The 20,339-nt window shown below is 45.7% G+C and overlaps 1 protein-coding gene across 2 annotated transcripts; it reads left to right on the top strand.

Annotated features, from left to right (window-relative positions):
- Window positions 1-506: 506 nt before the first annotated feature.
- On the top strand, window positions 507-19,310 carry LOC147891629 (uncharacterized). 2 transcript variants are annotated; one of them, XM_087388163.1, is made up of 8 exons: window positions 507-1,286; window positions 1,377-1,433; window positions 1,527-1,613; window positions 1,785-1,865; window positions 2,088-2,200; window positions 18,582-18,631; window positions 18,785-18,900; window positions 18,934-19,310. In XM_087388163.1, exons 1-7 carry the CDS (start codon window positions 1,065-1,067, stop codon window positions 18,850-18,852), a joined length of 678 nt encoding a protein of 225 aa, XP_087244289.1. In that variant the 5' UTR covers window positions 507-1,064; the 3' UTR covers window positions 18,853-18,900; window positions 18,934-19,310. The 2 variants fall into 2 exon arrangements, with proteins under 2 accessions (XP_087244289.1, XP_087244288.1); XM_087388162.1 differs by having other exon boundaries at window positions 18,785-19,310.
- Window positions 19,311-20,339: the final 1,029 nt, after the last annotated feature.

Genomic DNA, 20,339 nt, shown 5'->3' with positions numbered 1-20,339 from the left:
GGTTGCGTGTGGGTCAAAAAAGTACACCTATCAAGGGTAGGACAAATGGTGTTGCGAAGCAGCGATAGCTTTGGCGGTTGGGTGCTCGCTCACCTGAGCTAGTTGAGCACATTTGAATTCCTCGAGAAGTCGAGTGTTGCATGTTGCTCTTGGAGATGGAGGGGGCTGCTTAGTCCAACGTTTTGGAATTAAGGTCCCAAGTGTAGCTATTGTTGTTGGGACGAAATTGTGGCCTGAAGTGGGCTCCCCCTGCTTGAATGTAACCTACGACCACTAATAGAAAGCTTTTGGAGAGGATCTTTCCGGGAACATTTGACTGACAGGGAGCACAAGCCCTTAATTTCCATGGGACCTCTCCTATGAATTGCCGCTAGTGGAGGCGCCACACGCTACCTACCGCACCGAGGCACTATAAGAAATGCCCCTAGTAGACGGCCATGTGGATGTGACATTGGAGCAAAAAAAGGTTAGGACAAATGGAGGATATGCGTTGGATGAAGCACAAATTGAGAGCATCACCAAGGAGAGCATGTATCCAAAAGGGAGAGCTTCTCAAAGTTGAGAAGAAGATCATGTTATGATTTTGAAACTCTGATTCAAGTCAAGCTCATCAATGCTGCCTCTCCTCGTGGATTAGCATTGCTAGCAGCTCATTGCTGGACTTGCCAGAGCTGGGACTCAGCTTCCTCTTTCGCGATCGAGCATCATTTCCTCCTCGTGGTTCTCGTCCGGTCGATCGAGCATTTCCTCGTTGCATTGCTGAGCCATTGAGTGAGAGGAGGTGCATCGACTTCGAGAGGGTCTTGGGCAGAAGAGAGGAGTTCTTCAGGGGAGAAGAAAGGAGTTCTTCGAGAGGGGCAGGGGGAGAAGAAAGGAGTTCTTCAGAGAGAGAGAGAGAGAGAGAGAGAGAGAGAGAGAGAGAGGCCCTGCGAGAGCGAGAGAGAGGCCCCTGCGAGAGCCAGAGAGCCAGCAAGAGGGTGAGAAAGAGAGACGAGCTTGAAGCTTAGCGCATCTCAGGCTCAGAATTGCATTGCCCACATTGCATTTTGACGTTGCTGGGCAAGATGGCTTGCACTTCACTTGCCGGGACAACTGCATTTGCTGCTGCGAACTCCTTCGCTACGGGCCACCTTCAACCCCGCCTTGCTTGCAGCGGATCATCTTTTTCCTTATCTAGTTGCAGCAGCGCTTGTCATGCAAGACTTTTAACGATGTCCCAGAGCAGTACACGCTGTTTTCGCCTCCGCCCACGGACTTCCGACACCTTGCAAGTCCGAGCAGCTGAGGTTCAATATCTCCTGCTCTCCTCTATTCACTTGTAGCTCAGAGATAGAAAGCTTGACAAGGACGGTAATATACACCTTCCGCGCTTGCAGGGTGCTGTCGAAAGATCTTATGTCATGGTGAAGCCGGATGGAGTGCAGCGCGGACTGGTATTCATCTTTCAAGGCCATGTAGCCTATAAAAATGCATACGATCCTTTCCTTGATTTTCGACTGAGACCTGTGTGGGGTTTACGAACGCAGGTCGGAGAGATTATATCTAGGTTTGAGCGCAAAGGCTTCGTGCTAAAGGGTCTCAAGCTTTTCCAATGCCCAACAGAGCTTGCAGAGGTAATTCCAGGTGTTTTGTGGGTTGATCAAGATCCTTTTTTATGAGCCCCTGGAAAGCCTTGAGGCATTCGGCTCGTCTTCTATGGGAAAATAACTTTTTTAAGGTTTGAGCTTGAAGATGTGAAAGTAATATTCTGTAATAACGCTTGACTCTTTTGACTTAAAATGCAGGAACACTATAAAGACCTGAGCTCTAAACCTTTTTTCCCCAAGCTAGTGAAGTACATTACATCAGGGCCGGTCGTATGCCTAGTAAGCAATACATATGTTGCGACTTTGTCTACTTCATTTATTCCGTCTTTCTGTCTCGATCATTCTGTCCGTCCACAGAGTGAAATATATCTTCTCTTTGCTTGTCATTGCAGAAAATGATTATTTGCTTACGAGGCAGATAGAGTTCTTTTTGCTCATTTCCAGGTCAATTGCATCGCCTTTGCATTGAGATTTTTGTAATGATGATTTTCTGTGGTGAAGGCTTTGGAAGGTCCAGGCGTGGTGGCTTCTGCGAGGAAACTCATAGGTGTCACAAATCCTCTGCAAGCTGAACCTGGCACCATTCGGGGGGATTTCGGTATTGAAGTTGGGAGGTAATCTCCCAATTGCTACTTTGTAATGAGTGAAACATGGAGTTAGAGAAGACATTGAATAGTGAGTGAGGTAAAAGGAATTAGGATCGTTGAAATATGACCCAGAAGCAGTAATTGCTATGTATTCCACAATCTAATGTGATGTAGAAAAGCATTTAAGTAGACAACCCCAGTGTACCCTTCTAGCACCAGATGTAATACTTCTACACTACTGCAAGAGATCTGTGTATTGCTGCATATCCTCATTAGTTTGCCAAGTAGCATCTGAATCGTGAAGGTCTTGCCCTAGGCTAGGAACTCTGTGATGATCGCTGTGGAGTGTCTCACCATTGTTGATATTCTGTAACTGGCTTTGGATTACATAGACCACATGCATCTTATGTAAGAAGAGAAGGGAGGTCTGCTGGATTCCAAAGCCTTCCACAATTGCATAGCTTGAATCACAAAATGTCCACACAAATGAATTGCTGCAATGAATGTCAATCGTGGGCTACAAGATGTACAATCTGAAAATGCAGCAACAAAGCTGGCAATACATAGAGGATTTCCTATAGTTTGACCCATTACCTTATATATGTAAACATACTCACACCGTGTGTACATGGATCTTGACCAACCAATGGATGGTCGCATCATCAAGAAGACAAAGCTAGTGTTTGAATTTCTCAAAGGGGTTTGGTCAATAAGTTGCCACTTGGTCCTTACAGAAGTAGTAGATTGGTTGGATAATCCCACCTAGTGTTGAATGAAGTGGTATTGGATATCAATACCTCCTCTTTTGGGTTTTTGGCCAATGCAATGGCAACTATTACAAAAAATAGTTGTTGCCTTTAAGCAAGAGGTTAGAACTTAAAAGATGGGCATGAGTTGCAAGTTCAAGAAGTGTCTACCATCTTGGACTGCACCAAGATCTTCCAAGAGCCATCTCAGCCAAATGGGTTCACATGCCGTACGGACAAGGAAAATACAGTCAGCCTCTGCTGTAGATAATGCTACCGGTGGCTTGCTTATTATTGGACTGTGTGACTTAGCATGAAAGGGTATCATGAGATCAATTTCTAGTTGGGCCCACCTCCCCAATCTGCATGAGAGAACCTGACAAGTTGTGGGTCTATATGGGCTCTCTTGGAGGTATGATAATCGAGGTACTTGAATATCTGCTTCACTCCATTTCAATGGTGGATACATGGCTTGGCTAGGAACCTGGCTCGCTGGATTGGCTGCATAAAATATGTTGGGCTGTGTATATGCAACTTGACAAATACGTACCGATTACGTATGGGATATTGTGTTTGGTCTCTATAGGTGTGCTCATTAGTATGGCATACAACATTCCTAATTGTTCCAACTTTGATTTTCAGATCATGCATTTCGAACCACTTCAGTTATTCCTCTTCACAAACTCAGTATTCTCCATCTGAAGCCATTCTCAGCTAGTATACCTTGCAGGATTCAGATGGTCGATATTGTGATCGACCATCTCTTATCTTCAAATTGGACAATTGTGACTTGATATTGAGAGAGGGTTACCAAGGTCTTCCCTTCATGTGTTAAATTCACCACTCAGATGCTTTTGACAAACGCCTCACCCAGGTAAACAAATATTTTTCAGTCATAATGTGTATGTTATAGCTTTGGCAGTCAAATCATCATAGGCATCCTTCTCTGTTCGGAGTGCTGCTTCAGTTGGCTCAGACATTTCTCTGGATATTAGCCTCCACAATGGTGCTTGATGCGGCAATTACATATGTGAGATTTGCTCCCATGAAGCACTAGAGTGTCAGACGTTTTGAACTCTACGGTTGAGGTCATCATGTCGACGATTGATGCACTTGGGTTTTAGTGAGATAATCAATGTCAATACCCGTGTGGTAAATTAAACGATTTAGGCAGATAGTGAGCCATTTGCTCTGGCTATTGTAGATTGTGCAAGCTTGGAAATCTGCACGTGCCAGTATGAGCTGCTTACAGATGAGATGCTGAAATCCATCCCACATATTTGTCATCCTTAGGTCTATATTACCCCCATGGGGAGCCATTGCTGTTTCCTTAGGGTCATGATGATACATCATCCCTCTCCAAAGCCTATCTATATGAGGAGAGGGGTTATCTTCAGTTGGTTCAGACATTTCTCTAGATATTAGTCTCCACAATGGTGCTTGATGCGGCAATTACATATGTGAGAGTTGCTCCCATGAAGCACTAGAGTGTCTGACCGTTTGGAACTCTATGGTTGAGGTTATCATGTCGATGATTGATGCACTTGGGTTTTAGTGAGATAATCAATGTCAATACCCATGTAGTAAATTAAACTATATAGGTAGAGAGTAAGCCATTTGGCTCTGGCTATTGTAGATTGTGCAAGCTTGGAAATCTGCATGTGCCAGTATGAGCTGCTTACAGATGAGATGCTGAAATCCATCCCACATATTTGTCATCGTTAGGTCTATATTACCACCATGAGGAGCCATTGCTGTTTCCTTAGGTCATGATGAATACATCGTCCCTCTCCAAAGTCTATCTATATGAGGAGAGGGGTTTTCTAAATATCATGCACGATTCTTTATGACTGTGAGTGACTATCATGAGATTGAAACTGCACTATGTTGTGTTTTTAGAGGATGAGTTTGGGAATGTTCTTGGATTCATCTAGGTATATGCTTCTGCCGTATCAGCGGACATGCAAATTTCACCTTGTGAAGTTTTCGTCCAAGTGGCGGCCTGCTGGTATTGTGATAATTCTTTCTATCTTAAGTGGTGCGTTGCCCTATCAGCTAGATTTAGATTTAGATTTAGATGCTCGTTGGGGAGAGACTAAAATGAAAATGTTTAGACTTCTCAAGCAGTTGTAGCTTGAATGAAGAGATTTTGGACTACCTTTTGATTAGCCTTCTCCTTTAGTGCTAGCCTTCATCATGGCTGAGTCTGCCCTTCACCTCCGGAGTGCCGACAGAAACTCAGTATGAAGACTTTGTATAAATGGATGCTCAAGTATGTGTGGGTGTGTGGATTTGTATGTGTGAGAGCATATTTTTATACTATGGTCTACACCCATTGTTGGGCGCTGATGACGTCAGTGGGGATGTCATAGTAGCTAGTCCCTGCTATGCATGATGGAGTTAATGGTTTTCAACCTTGTGAGTGACTATCATGAGATTGAAACTGCACTATGTTGTGTTTTTAGAGGATGAGTTTGGGAATGTTCCTGGATTCATCTAGGTATATGCTTCTGCCGTATTAGCGGACATGCAAATTTCACCTTGTGAAGTTTTCGTCCAAGTTGTGGCCTGCTGGTATTGTGATAATTCTTTCTATCTTAAGTGGTGCGTTGCCCTATCAGCTAGATTTAGATGCTCGTTGGGGAGAGACTAAAATGAAAATGTTTAGACTTCACAAGTAGTTGTAGCTTGAATGAAGAGATTTTGGACTACCTTTTGATTAGCCTTCTCCTTTAGTGCTAGCCTTCATCATGGCTGAGTCTGCCCTTCACCTCCGGAGTGCCGACAGAAACTCAGTATGAGGACTTTGTATAAATGGATGCTCAAGTATGTGTGGGTGTGTGGATTTGTATGTGTGAGAGCATATTTTTATACTATGGTCTACACCCACTGTTGGGCGCTGATGACGTCAGTGGGGATGTCATAGTAGCTAGTCCCTGCTATGCATGATGGAGTTAATGGTTTTCAACCTTGTGAGTGACTATCATGAGATTGAACACTATGTTGTGTTTTTAGAGGATGAGTTTGGGAATGTTCCTGGATTCATCTAGGTATACGATTCTTTATGACTGACGTATGCTCTGCTTACAGCAAATGTGACTTCTAGTAGTTTGGACATATGATGACATGCTTGGGGGAAGAGATGAAGAAAGTGCTCTGATAGAACTTTGTGCAGCAGGTCTGGGGTGCAAACTCAGCCACCCATTGGTATCAGCATTATTTGTGGATTATTGGATCTGTCCATTAGATCATGTTGGTCTCTAGTGTTAGAAATGACCATAACAGAGGGTACCTTATGCAGCAGAAGACTGATAGATAGCCCAGGAATTCACACTGAAGTGTTTAAATATGGAATTCAAAACTTATTTGCTTGCTTTTACTCAACATACATGTGTGTGTGCAAGCCAGTAAGTAGACAATGCTCCAAGAGAGAGGTAAAACCAACATAGGATATATTTCCATCCACAAAAGGACACAATGCAAAAGAGTCCAAAGTCCCACCAAACCGTGGTCCTCTGTCCTTACCAAGAGTTGTCCTACTATCTCCTTAGCAGCTTGCGTGCTCCTCTCTGAGCTTCAGCATATTTTGAGTCTGCACTTTGATCCCTGCTCCTCGCTGCCCTGCAAGACAGCCAAGGGTGCGGCCCCTTGTTGAGCTAAGTCTTCAGCTCTTCAGCCCCACTGGATCCTCTGGATGAAGGCTCAGATCTGCTGCTCTGCTGCTTCTATCTGCTGCTTGAAATGCTGCCTCAGTGGATGTGGGATGAGCCCTAGGGGATCCCCTTTTATAGGGGCTGGAAGCCCCCAAAACAGGCTGACCCAGCAGCCCTAGTGGGCCAACCTGTTGCTGGTCTGTAAACCGACTGTTCCTGGCCCTTTTTGTGGCCCAAGGACACGTCCAAAAGGTCCTTTTGTACCAGCAGATCCGCCTCTGTTCTAGCCATTTCCAGGCCCTGGAACCTCTGTCTATACTCCGTAGAAAGCCCGGCAGCTCCTTTGTACTGGTCCATACAGTGGCGCAGCCAGTCGGTTTATGTATGGCAGTGACCCACAGGCCTTGATCCAGGTTCCCAATCCTGCCCAACACCCTTCTGGACTGTTGCAGGTGGCTGCATGGCAGATCCATATAGATCCAGGCCTCCCATGTATAGGTATCCCCTTCTTTGTGCTGCCCATGTGGCAGCCCCATGTCTTTGTGTTTTGCTGTGTGTTTGCTGCCCATGTAGCAGCCACATCACTCCTTGGTTCACCCCCCCATGCTCTCCTCATATGGGGCCCTACACATCTTGGCCTGATCCCAACTCGTCGATGAAGATCCTGTTGGAGAATAGGAGGGAATGAATCACTCAAACCTTCACCCAAGATCTCTCCAACTCTTACAAACACTCAACTCAGATAGATGATCACAGATGCAATAAGCACTCACTCAGAAATAACTTGAACGGAGAGAGAGAAAGAGTATATTCATCCACCGAAAGGTGGGCAGAAACTGGCTCCAAGGGAGCAATACAAAACTCAGCGAAGTGCTGGAGAAACCTGATGGAACTCTCTCTCACAAACTGAACCAGCTCTGAGTGCACACAGCACAGCCTTGGAAGGAGGCTTTCAGTCTTGCACTGGATGCTGGAATGACTGAAGGAGTGGGCCTTTTATAGGCACTGCCCAGGCCCTTTGGGTTGACTGACCAGCAGGGTCGGTACCCTGTTTGGTGGCCGACCAGATGGCCCTAGAAATCCGGTGGCCCTGGTTGGGCCGACTTGGCCTGCCACAGGCCCCTATTTAAGGGTGCTCTGTGCAGCCAGTCTATGCAGCTACAGGCGCCTCCTAGTGAGGCCCAGGCCCCCTGTTTCTCTGCTGTTGCAGGCAGCAACCAGCCCGTGTGCTGGTTGCCTATGATGCCAGCTTGAGTCTCTCTCTTTCCCAGCCCTCCTACCTCTCACTGCCCCTTGTCCCCTCAAATCGGGGGCTCACAGGTGGGCACAGTGAGTTTATAACACCCCCCCTCAATGTCACAACTGTGGCCCAATCCCCATGCGTTTGATGAGGTGCTCCATCTGTTCTCGAGGGAGTGCCTTCGTGAAGAGGTCGGACAAGTTGTCGGCGGTCGGGCAGTAGATAAGCTCGATCACGTCGTCAATGATGAGCTCTCGAACAAAGTGGTAATGAACTTCGATGTGCTTGGTCTGCGCATGGTACACTGGATTCTTGGCAATGGCTATGCAACTCTGATTATCACACATCAGCACTGTTGCGTCCTCCTGACACACGTCCATGTCCTCCAGAATCCACCTCAACCACAGTGTCTCACAAGCTGCTGTATACCGGCTCTGTACTCTGCCTCTGTAGATGAAAGGGCCATTGTGGGTTGCTTCTTACTCAGCCAAGAGATGGCACTAGATGCAAGTAAGAAACAATACCCTGTTGTTGATCTTCTGGTGTCAGCATCACCCGCCCAATCACTGTCACAGAATCCGCCTAGTTCGATGCCTTTGGTGTAGGTGATCCCATAGGTGCAAGTACCCTTTAGATACCTCAGCACTTGTAAACCTGCATCCCAATGACTCTTCCTGGGAGAAGCAGAGAACTGGCATAATAGCCCTACTGCATAACAAATATCAGGTCGAGTACTGGTAAGGTAAAGCAAACTTCCTACCAATCGTCGGTACAAGGGAGTATCGACCGGCTGAGATATGTCGTGAACACTTAGCTTGAGCCCGACCTCCATGGGAGTTACTGCTGTCCTGCAATCCTCCATTTGAAATCTCTTCAGAAAATCTCTGCAATATTTCTCCTGTGAAATGAAGATCCTGCCTTTGGCCTGCTTTACTTCTATCCCAAGGAAGTAATGTAATAGCCCAAGGTGAGTCATCTCAAACTTAGACATGAGTAGCTCCTTGACCTGTGAAATCTTCTTGACATGATCACCTGTCAAGATAAGATCATCAACATAGAGGATGAGGACCAGTCGCAATCCCTTCTCAATGAACAAGTAAAGGTTTGCCTCAGAAGGACTCCGACTTAGCCCTATCTTCTGAAAGAATACATCAATCCTTTGGTACCAAGCTCTAGGGGCCTGTTTCAGCCCGTATAACGCCTTCTTCAACCTGCAGACCTTTAATGGGGACCTTGGATCTTGAAAGCCCGGTGGCTGCTCCACGTATACCTCCTCCTCTAGGGTTCCATTAAGGAATGCGGACTTCATGTCCATTTGAAAAATAGGCCACTGGAATTGGGCAGCAAGGGCAATCACTGTCCGGATAGTAACCATGCGGGTTGTGGGAGCAAAAGTTTCATCAAAATCCATTCCTTCAGTTTGAGCAAAACCTTTGACCACTAACCTTGCTTTATAGTTATCCAAGCTGCTGTCTGATTTGTATTTAAGTTTGTATACCCACTTAGTGCCTACGACTTTCCATCGCGGGGCTTGGCCACTAAGTCCCAGGTATTGTTCTTCAGGATAGCATCCATCTCTGCCTGCATGGCAGCCTGCCATTCTGGATCGTCCTTCGCCTCCTCGAAGGTCCTTGGCTCGTCAAGCTGAGCCACCAACGCAAAATTCTTGGATGGGGTCTTTTGAAGACGTTGGACCGACGCAATTCGGAACTGCCACTCTCAGGTAATTCGGTGACCCGAGACTCTTCCAATGTCCTTAGATACCATTGGGGCAACCTTTTCGGCTTCTTTGTGGGAGGAGGAACTGGAACTGCTTCTGGAACATCGTGGTCTTATTGAGTATCTTGTGGAACATCAGCTTTTGATTTTGCCACCTCTTGGATGGTCAACCTGGGGCGGGGTGGGTTCGGGGGTTGAACAATCTCCTCCTCCTCAATCTGAGGCTCCTCCTGGGGTTCAGGTTCCTTTTCCTCGAAGACAACATCCCGACTGATAAGGATTTACTTCTTTACTGGGTCGAAGAGTCGATAGGCCTTGGATTCTTTGCTATACCCAACAAAGATATATTTTTTGCTCCGGGAATCAAGCTTGGTCCTGTCTTCCTTGTGCACATGTACCCATGCGTTAGAACCAAAAATGTGAAGATGAGTGATAGACGGTTTCTTACCATAAAATGCCTCATATGGAGTCTTGTCCTTGACGGCCTTCGTCTTGGTCCTGTTGAGAATGTGTACGGCTGTATTGATAGCTTCACTCCAATAGGCTTTAGAAAGGTTCCTCCCTCGGAGCATAGCAAGCCCTGTCTCTGTGGTGGTTCTATGCTTCCTCTCGGCTACCCTGTTTTGCTGAGAAGTATGTGCTGTGGTGAGTTGTCAATTGATCCCATGCTTGCGACAAAATGTGTTGAACTCATTTGAGGTGAATTCTCCCCCCCTGTCTGTGCGGAATGTCTTGACATCCTCCCTAGTCTCCTTTTCAACTCTGACCTTCCAGTCCTTGAACTTCTCGAAAGCCTGAGACTTTTTAGCCAAACAATATACACAGGTCATTCTACTGAAATCATCCACAAAGAGAAGTGAGTATCTGGATCCTGCCCATGATGCTGTAGACATTGGGCCACAAATGTCGGCATGAACCAACTCAAGTGGTTTGCTGGCCCGAAACGAGGCCTCTTGTGGGAACTTATCCCTGTGCTGCTTGTCTTCTAGACAAGCCCTACAGACATCATCCTTGCCTGTAATTGGTGGAAGTCTATCCACCATCTTCGACTTTGACATTTCAGCCAAGATTCCATAGCTGACATGACCGAAGCGCTCATGCCAAAGTTTGGACTTTCCGTTGTCTTCATGAACCAACATTGCACTGAGACGGTACAGTCCGTTCTCTTCAACTCCTTGAGCCACCATCTGTCCATTTGCTTTGGATGTCACGGTGACCTTGCCATCTTGAAAGAGAACTGCGCTGTTATTTTTGTCCATCTGACTTACAGGCAGTAAATTCTTGCAAAGGTTGGGTACATAAAGTACTCGAGAGATATCCTTCTCCTCACCCGCGGTTGTAATGAAAGGAATGCTACCGATGCCCTTCACAGGACACGTTCGGCTATCCCCGATAGAAACTTTGGAACCCGGATGTGTACTTTCCATGGTTTTGAACCAAGTCCTTCTGTTGGATATGTGCTTGGAAGCACCGCTGTCAACATACCAACCCTCTTTACCTTCACTGACTGCATATGCTGAACAATGTTCACTGATTAAAAACAACTGTCCAGTCGTCACATTGGCAGAATCATTCTTAGGTTCTTCTTTGTTCTTGGCTTCTCTCTTCCGCTTCTGATCCGCCTTCTTCTTTTGGCATTCTTTGGCGGAGTGGCCAAGCTTTTCACAGTAATAGCACTTCATTTTCTTCTTGCGGTCAGCGTCCTCTGACTTCTTGGACTCCTTTGGCTTGCCTTTTCTAGGCTTTTCTTTGGCCACTAATGCCTTCTCGTCGGTTTGCGTAAAGAGTTTCTCTTGAGCCTCCTCCTGAAGCAGGAGTGGGCCAAGCTCCTCAAAGGTGATTGGCTTAGTCCGTTGACCCGCAGTGACCGTAGTCACAAAACTTTTGAAACTCCGTGGCAACTTGTGGAGTGTGAGCAACGCCAATTGACTCGAGTCCACCTTCTGACCAACCGCTACGAGCTGGTCCCGCACGACTTTCACCTTTGTCAGATGATCATGCACACTATCACCCTCATTCATATCAATATTATAAAGCTGATGCTGAAGAGTAATGATACGGGCTGTATTATCGGTTTCATACAGCTCCTTCAGTATGGCCCACGCCTCTGAAGACGTCTCTGCCAACTGGATATGAGGAATCACAGCATCTGCTGTTGTGCCAATAAGCATTGCTAAGGCTTGAGCATCCCTCTCCTCCCATGCACTGAGTTCATCCGCATCTGCTTCAACTAAAACTTCACCTCTTTTGTCCACAATGTCCTCCGGCTTCTCCTCGGTCCCAATCACTATCTTCCACAGCTTCCGTACCAACAGATGGCTTCGGATCTTGACTTTCTAGATTGGATAGTTCGACCCATCGAGCTTTCCAGCTTCACCAAAATTGGGAATAAATGAAGAAGGAAGATGACTGGAGAAGGAGGAAGGACGAGCAATGGGTGTAGAGGCTTCTGAACGCGGATCCATCTCGGTGAATAGCAAATTGAAAAACTGAAGCAAAAAAGATGTACTGACCTCCCGTGCTAGCCTGAGCTGAAAACAGAATCGCCTTTCTGCCAAGGGACTCCTTCCTTCAGAGAGTGCTTTGATGAAGAAGAGTTGAGAGCCTATGGCTCTGATACCATGTTAGAGAATAGGAGGGAATGAATCACTCAAACCTCCACCCAAGATCTCTCCAACTCTTACAAACACTCAACTCAGATAGATGATCACAGATGCAATAAACACTCACTCAGAAATAACTTGAACGGAGAGAGAGAAAGAGTATATTCATCCACCGAAAGGTGGGCAGAAACTGGCTCCAAGGGAGCAATACAAAACTCAGCGAAGTGCTGGAGAAACCTGATGGAACTCTCTCTCACAAACTGAACCAGCTCTGAGTGCACACAGCACAGCCCTTTGGGTTGACCGACCAGCAGGGTCGGTACCTTGTCTGGTGGCCGACCAGATGGCCCTAGAAATCCAACCAGGGTTGGCCCTGGTCGGTGGCCCTGGTCGGGCCGACTTGGCCTGCCACAGGCCCCTATTTAAGGGTGCCCTGTGCAGCCAGTCTATGCAGCTACAGGCGCCTCCTAGTGAGGCCCAAGGCGCCCTGTTTCTCTGCTGTTGCAGGCAGGAACCAGCCCGTGTGCTGGTTGCCTATGATGCCAGCTTGAGTCTCTCTCTTTCCCAGCCCTCCTACCTCTCACTGCCCCTTGTCCCCTCAAATCGGAGGCTCACAGGTGGGCACAGTGAGTTTATAACAGATCCCCTCTCACCTACACATCTTGGCCCGATCCCAACTCGTCGATGAAGATGCTTCAGTAGCTCCCATGACGTAGCCCTCTAGAACACTCTGGTGTCGATGTTGCTTCTTGGCTTTTCATCCAATGGCTCCTGCTCCACCAGGTCCGGTCCTATACAAGCAAACCACCCTAATACATAGGTCCATCTTTGGTAGCACGTGATGGCACTATCTTCTATAGTCGAGTACTTGCCTTCGAACTCGAGCAATCTAGGTACCAGAATTCTCCAACTGTCCCCCTCATGATGGGTGAACAGCCCAGAGTCTTCCAAGCACCATGCTCTCAATGTCCGTTTTAACCTGTCATCCCTTTGGCAAGGTCTGCAACCAAATAACATGCTCGAGAAATCAAATCCCAAGCATAAATCTAGATTATCTGGACCATTAGCTTCCATGTGTAGTCCTGTGATGTCCAGTCTAAGTCACAACATCCACCTAACTTTGAATCATAGGTCCTGTCGAAGAATCCTCCTCTGTGTTAGCAATACCATCCAAGCACCTTGATGGATCCATGCACTCAATGCTGTCGTTCACTGTCGCAAAGTTTTTTGACTCCTCATCCTACCATCTTTCAATGTTAGACGTCCCCATTGTAACATTAGGTCTGCATACTTCACCTCAGCAACAGTAGGAGGTGTCACCAGTAAAATTTCTTGTGTCACCACCGCATTAGCGGTACCCTTTGACTCCTCTGGCTCTGAGCTGGCCCCCTTCTTCTTCTTATCTGCCTTCTTCTTTCTGCAATCCTTCGCAAAATGTCCTGGTTGATCACAATAGAACCAATTTTTCTCTTTCTTCCTCTTCTTCTTGTTTTCTTCATTTGAAGAGTCCGCTCCATCACCAGACTTGTCTTTCTTTGGCTTGCCTTTGCCAAGCTTACCCTCACCGTTGCCTTTGCTCTCGTCTTGAGCTATAAGGGCTTTGTCATCGGTTCTAACTTTTGTCGCATTTCTTCTCTCAAGCTTCTTGTTGCAGAAGCAATGGTACCAGCTCTTCGAATGTCACTGGTGCTGTCCTTTGCCTTGCAATCATCGTAGTCACAAAACTATTGTAGCTCCTTGGAAGCATGCCAAGCAATAACCCAACCATCTTTGTCGAACTCGTCCTTTGACCAACTGTCGCCAGCTGATCCCTCACCACCGTAATCTTGGTGATGATTCTGTATTGAATCCCCGTCATATTTGCTCGTGCCATAGAGCTTTGTCTCGAGGTTGAGAATCCTCGCTTCGTTGTTGAGCTCATACATGTCCCTCATATTTGTCCAGGCCTCAAAGAAAGTGTCCATCATCTATATGTGAGGAAGTACCGCATCACTGCCATGGTGCCCCCAATGATAGACAAGGCTTCCACAACACAAATCTGCTAGGCTCTCACTAACGCCAGATCTGCCGGTATAGTCATTGACAGAATCACGATGGGTGAGGCATCAACTCTCTGCCCATTGCAATCTCCCATGACTCCCTCAACATTAAATGGCTTCGGATTTTCATCTTCTATAATGCGTAATTACTTCCATCCAACTTGCTTGTGTCCCCAAAATTAGGAAGAGCATTTCTCTGGGCCATGACAGTGAACAGAGGAGAGAGATTAAGAAAGTCGTACATCTGTTTGAACTTGAGCGTCCCTCCTTCTTGTGCAAGGGCACAATCCTTTAGATGTCGAACGAGCTCTGAATCAAGGCATCCTTTAGCAAGGTCCTTGCCTTAGGGCTCCACTTCTTGTGAACATTTGATCAGGGTTCTGACACCATGGTAGAAATGACCATAACAGAGGGTACCTTACGCAGTGGAAGACTGATAGATAGCCCAAGAATTCACATGGAAGTGGTTTAACTACGGGAATCCAAATTTCTTTGCTTTGTGTGTACCCAACATACATGTGTGTGTGCAATCCAGTAAGTAGACAATGCTCCAAGAGAGATATAGAACCAAGATAAGATCAATTTCCATCCACAAAAGGACACAATACAAAACAGTTCAGAGTCCCACTAAACCATGGTCCTCTTCCTTACCAAAAGTTGTTCTACTATCTCCTTAGCGCTTCTAGATCCCTAGCTTGTGTGTTCCTCTCCAAGCTTTAGTACACTTTGGCATTGATGCCGTTCATGGAGTCGTCCAATTGTGCCATAGTGTGACCCCTTAGTTTGATAATTATATATCTAGATGATCCTGGAACATGCCCAAACTCATCCTCTAACAACACAACTTGGTGTGCAGTTTCGATCTCATGACAGTCACTCATAGGGTTAAACTCCATCACGCATAGCAAGGACTAGCTGCTATGACATCCCCACCGATGTCATTAGCACCCAATAGTGGGTGTAGACCAATTTTGCCAGGGTGTGTGCTAGACTGTGTTCCAAGATCTCTTTTGTTAAAAGCATGCTATTCTTTTTGCTAGCGGGGTCCAGACTCACATTTGCTAGATTGTGGATCACATACAAGAAGTGCACGATCCTCATTCTAATGTTTTCTGATGGGCATATTTTGCAAACTTTGTACTCTCTTGGTACATTCTCCATTCTGCCCATTTTCTGACTTCTTCTGTTGAAAGCCATCTTCACAGGCCATATGTTGTCTAGGAATTTCTGTGTTACCATCTCTTTGATGGCACTATCCATATAGTGCGTCTGCCTCTCCACAAAGAGAGAGAGAGAGAGACATTTCTTTTAAATATCTGTTAGTCCCTTCTATGCATGATCGAATTTATGGTTGTCAATGTTGTGGATATGAGGTTAATGTTGGGAAGTCTAGGGTCAGTGCCCCGCCTGTGAGCCCGCAAATGAGAAGAGCAGTGGGCTGGACACCTACAGGTTAGTGGGTGTAGTCTGTGTCACATATGCACAGGTAGAGAGAGTGAAGAAGACTGCAACATGGGCAGTGAACAGGCTACCACGTGGGCAGTCTTCTAGGAACGAATGCAAAGCTGCAGCCTCATGGGCTGCTGTGCAGGTCTGCAGAGGGCACGGACTCTGGTACAGGCCCAACATGGGCTGGCAGCCAGCAGAAGGCCTCTGATAGGCTAGAGAAACTGAGCAGCGGTTGGCAGACCTAGCTGCTGGTCGATCAGTTACAGAGACCCTGGTCTGTGGTTTTACAAACTTACCAGATTGGCAGTCTGTTGCAGGTCCTGTTGACCTGTTAATATACACTCAGAAGGTACCAAGTCCTTTTGAAGGCCTCATTGTGGGAGCAGTTGTTAGTTCAGTCAAGGTCCAGCCTTCCGCCAGTATCGAGCTCGACAGTAAGAGAGTGCAGGAGGGAGCAGCAGCCAGAGCTCACCTTAGAGCAATCTACTGAAGCCTAGGGAGAAGTGCGTTAAGCACAACCTCTAGAAACAAAACAAGAACCCACCAACACTTGTCTTGAACATAGCAATTCAATACAACATATAGATAGACTATTGTCCTTCCAATCACCAACTGAGAAAGCAAGCCATCTAATGACAAAGATCTGCCAGAGTACAACACTCAGTTTATCTCACTTAAAGACTTGTGCACTCCACTAAAGACTTGTGCAGATAGAAGAAGAGATAGAGAGCACTTTCAGATCTGAGAGAATACACAATACAGATCAAAATAGACCTCATCTATAGAATAAAAATCCGTATAGGAGAAGCTCCAAAAGTGTACCAATACCTGTGGAAAACAAACACTGAGATCTGGCACAGATACGAGCTCTGTTTGCTGAATCCTCTGCAACAGAACCCGATATTAGCCCGATGGCAAATCTAGAGCCTGCTCTAACTTGCCTAGGCTAATATTTACAGCTTTAAATACAAATTCACCTAAAAGTTAACGTAGCTTTCTCATACAAGCTTCGGAATCAGCCCTATAAGTACTCAAATTGATCGGCACAAGTCAATTAGACTCATCTAGAAGGTTAGATTTTTCAAATTCTAGTTTATAAAAAACTTGTATTCAAACTTTAATTATACTTAAACCCATTGAAGCCTTGAAAATGGTAGCATGGGCTAATACTTGCAACTCTAGCCTTCGTCGTGGCTGAGTCTGCCCTTCACCTCCGGAGTGCCGACAGAAATTCAGAACGAAGATTTTGTATAAATGGCTGCTCAAGTATGTGCGGGTGTGTGGATTTGTATGTGTGAGAGCATATGTTTGTAATATGGTTTATGCCCACTGTTGGGTGCTGATGATGTCAGTGGGGATGTCACAGTAGCTAGTCCCTGTGAGAAGTGCAGTGGAAATGAACGGAAGAGAGTGAGAGATAGCACGCCTCACACACACACACATTGAGAAGGAGAGAAAGGCGAGAAAGGCACAGGAGAACTGCAAGTGATCTTTGGAGAAAACCCCGCTACAGCTGGGGGAAAACCTCGGAAACAATGGGCTGCTCGAGAGCTCGGAACACACAGCTCAACAACCAAAGGGAGCACAAGGGAGTGGATGAACTGCTCCACTACCCTGCTCCACAGGTCCAAGACTGGGCTGGCTCTACTCCTCTGGAATGGACTGATCTGCCGCTCCACAAGATGGATGAAACACCACCCAGCCTCTCCCTGGTCAGTCAGCAAGAAGGGGAGCCGACCAGCTGCTCTCCCTGGCCGACTCAGATGCAGTGGGACGGACCCCCCTCTGCCCACTGCACCTCCTAGAGGGCCGACCACCTGCCCTGCTCATGGCACACAGCCCTATAAGAGGGCACGCACCTCTATGCCTAGAGGGGGCTGACTCAGCAGGTTCTACATGAGCCGACCAGGCCTGCTGCTCCCTTATAAAGGGCTCACCTCCTCCAGCATACAAGGAGGCTGCCTAGCCGACTAGGTCTACTGTCACGGGTGGGCACACCCACAGAACAAGCCCTCTCTCTCCCTACCTCTCTCCCTACCCTAGCCTCACTTGGGCGGGCACACCCATAGGCACTGGCCCTCTCTCATCAGGAGATATTGATCTCTAATAGTCCCTGCTATACGTGATGGAGTTTTTGGTTTTCAACATTATGAGTGACTATCATGAGATTGAAACTGCACTATGTTGTGTTTTTAGAGGATGAGTTGGGGCATGTTCCAACTCCGTGGACTCATCTATATATAATTCTTGCATCTCTATATTGGGGAAAGTTTCGCCCATTGTCATAACACTTCCATTGGTGTGTTCCTGAAAGATTTGCCCAATGAGCTGCACTTCGTTCCCATCTTATTTTTTTACCCTACTCATCTATATATAATTCTTGCATCTCTATATTGGGAAAGTTTCGCCCAGTGTCATAACACTTCCATTGGTATGTTCCCGAAAGATTTGCCCAATGAGCTGCACTTCGTTTCCCGTCTTATTTTTTTACCCTACTAAGGTAGTGTATGATTGGGTACTTTCAACCTTGTGGGTGCTTATCATGAGGTTAAAACTGCACTTCTTGTTTTGTTTTAGATGGTGTGTTTAGGCAGTGTATGCTTGGGTACTAATGAGAACATAAAGCGTAGCTTGTCTTACAAAGTTATTTTTCCTTTTCACTTTTAGCTTTATTTGAATCTCTCCTATTTTTACTTCTTCCCTTTGCTTGTCTGTCTATTCCTGCCTCACACCCCCTTCCTCTTATAGTTCATTAAAAAAAAAAACTCACTTGCAAGATTGGATACATTCTACTTTTATAAAGGTACACATATTTAGATGTATACCTTTTATAACTTAAAGCTGAAATCATGAATAACTTTTCAGTCTGGGTCTAGATAGCAATTAGTATTATGATTCGCTTCTAGATTCTGACAAGAGGTTGAGAAAGTGTCAAACATAAATTTGTCTCATCTTACAGGAATGTCGTTCATGGAAGCGACAGTCCTGAAAATGGGGAACGTGAAATTGGTGCGTTTCCAATGTTCTCGTCAACCTGTTCATTTTCTCAGCTGCATATTGTTCCCATCAAAGAGTTATGTTTGCTGCTTTGCTTTGCACGTTCTTCCTTAAGTTTCAAATCTTATTTTTATGTGTTTGTTATCTTTGCGGTGTTTTTTACAGCACTATGGTTCAAGGATGGTGAGGTATGCGACTGGGAACAAACATTGACCCCATGGTTGCGGGAGTAGAGGTGATAACTTAACCTAGAGGGTTGCCGTGTACTCAAATAAGTTAACCTAGAGGGTTACCGTGTCCTCAAGTAACTTAACCTAGAGGGTTACCATGTCGTCAAATTTCTCATTTTAGGTTTCGAGCTAATGCAATGCAAAGGCACATATTCTGCCTCATTTTTCTGGATCCTTTAGAATAAACCACAAGGCCAACTACTTCTAGGTCAAATCTGTAGTTTCTGCAAATCTGTTTTGGTAAACATAAAATTGAATAGCATTGTATTGCTGTCGTAGGAGACACAATCATCTATCTGCTATGTATGAATGTTTAAGTATGGATTCTCTAGGCAACATGGACATCTATCTCCTATAGGTCGATGCTTTAGTATGACCACATCTCATGCTTACCACATGAGGTCAAAGTTTATGTGGATTTTGCAATAGCACATAAGAAAACTTTTGAGTTTCATGTGATATGGGGGCTTACGATACTAAAAGATCTTTTGCCTAATCCTTACAATGGGATTCTATACCACAAGTCTTAGGTAGAGCTCTATATTCTTTTCAAAATAAGTGGAGTGTAAAACTCTACCTAAAATAAGCCTAAAGAACATCTCCAAATATGTTTTTTTTTGATAATGTGAAATCTTGAACATGTATAACATTAAGGCTATGCATTGGTGGTTGCCTAAAAGAAAGATAGCAAGTAGATGACTTAAACAAACAATTTGGACTCAAGGACAAGCAAGATATGTTGGTGCTATGGTCATCTAATTGGCTAATCATGTCTAACTATATTTTTTAACAATCAGATTGGATGTGCTGGAAAACAATGCTAGTTAGTTCTCTCTCTCTCTCTCTCTCTCTCTTCCTCTTGTTGAAACATGAGCCATTCCCCTCATGTAGTATGGAAATTAAGAGAGGTAATAAGGCACTTGAGCACTATATGACACCTTGGTTATGGGGGGACTTCATTCCATATACAAATGTGTAAACTTGTAATCCTTGGATATAATGGAAGTTGTGAAGAGCTCCAAAGTATATCCCTTGAGATCTTTTCAGAGGTTTTGGAAATTGCGTGGCTAAGAGGCAAGGAGTGGGATATTCCATACTCGGCTCTTTCTAGGGTTGCCAAGTGGTAGCCAACATTGGTATCAGACGAAGGAAAGCACTGGAATGTGGACTTTTGTAGCCACCAAGGTTGAGGAGATCTGGTGACTTGTGGTATAGCCTTATGCAGCTGGATTGTGTGTATGTAGATTTGATGGTATAGCTATTTTGCACCTTTGGCGGCTAGCAATTGTTTGTGGCATGGTGCAAACCTTGTTGACTATATTGATCACTGGTAGCAATTTGTGTGTTGTACCCCATGCAAATTGTTGTCTTACCTTTTGATTATCTTGTGTGAACTTATGTGTTGTGCTACCATGCCTTGTGTGGGTGGTCAATTTTCATACGGTGCTTGGAAATACCCATGGAGGGTATGGAAATGAAGCAGGGTAATT

The sequence above is a fragment of the Dipteris shenzhenensis genome, chromosome 17 (genome assembly GCF_047967505.1).
Source record: "Dipteris shenzhenensis isolate YYH24624 ecotype China chromosome 17, Dip_SZ_1.0, whole genome shotgun sequence".
In the NCBI taxonomy this organism is placed as follows: Eukaryota; Viridiplantae; Streptophyta; class Polypodiopsida; order Gleicheniales; family Dipteridaceae; genus Dipteris; species Dipteris shenzhenensis.
Note: the sequence above shows the minus strand (reverse complement) of the source record. Positions and strands in the feature narration are given on the sequence as shown.

What these genes read in the sequence shown, in the direction of transcription:
- LOC147891629 (XM_087388163.1), top strand. Translation starts at nt 1,065, where the DNA reads ATGGCTTGCACTTCACTTGCCGGGACAACTGCATTTGCTGCTGCGAAC. An exon ending in TGCAAGTCCGAGCAGCTGAG is followed by an intron (nt 1,287 to 1,376) that starts GTTCAATATCTC and finishes CCGCGCTTGCAG; the next exon opens with GGTGCTGTCGAAAGATCTTA. An exon ending in CAGGGCCGGTCGTATGCCTA is followed by an intron (nt 1,866 to 2,087) that starts GTAAGCAATACA and finishes TCTGTGGTGAAG; the next exon opens with GCTTTGGAAGGTCCAGGCGT.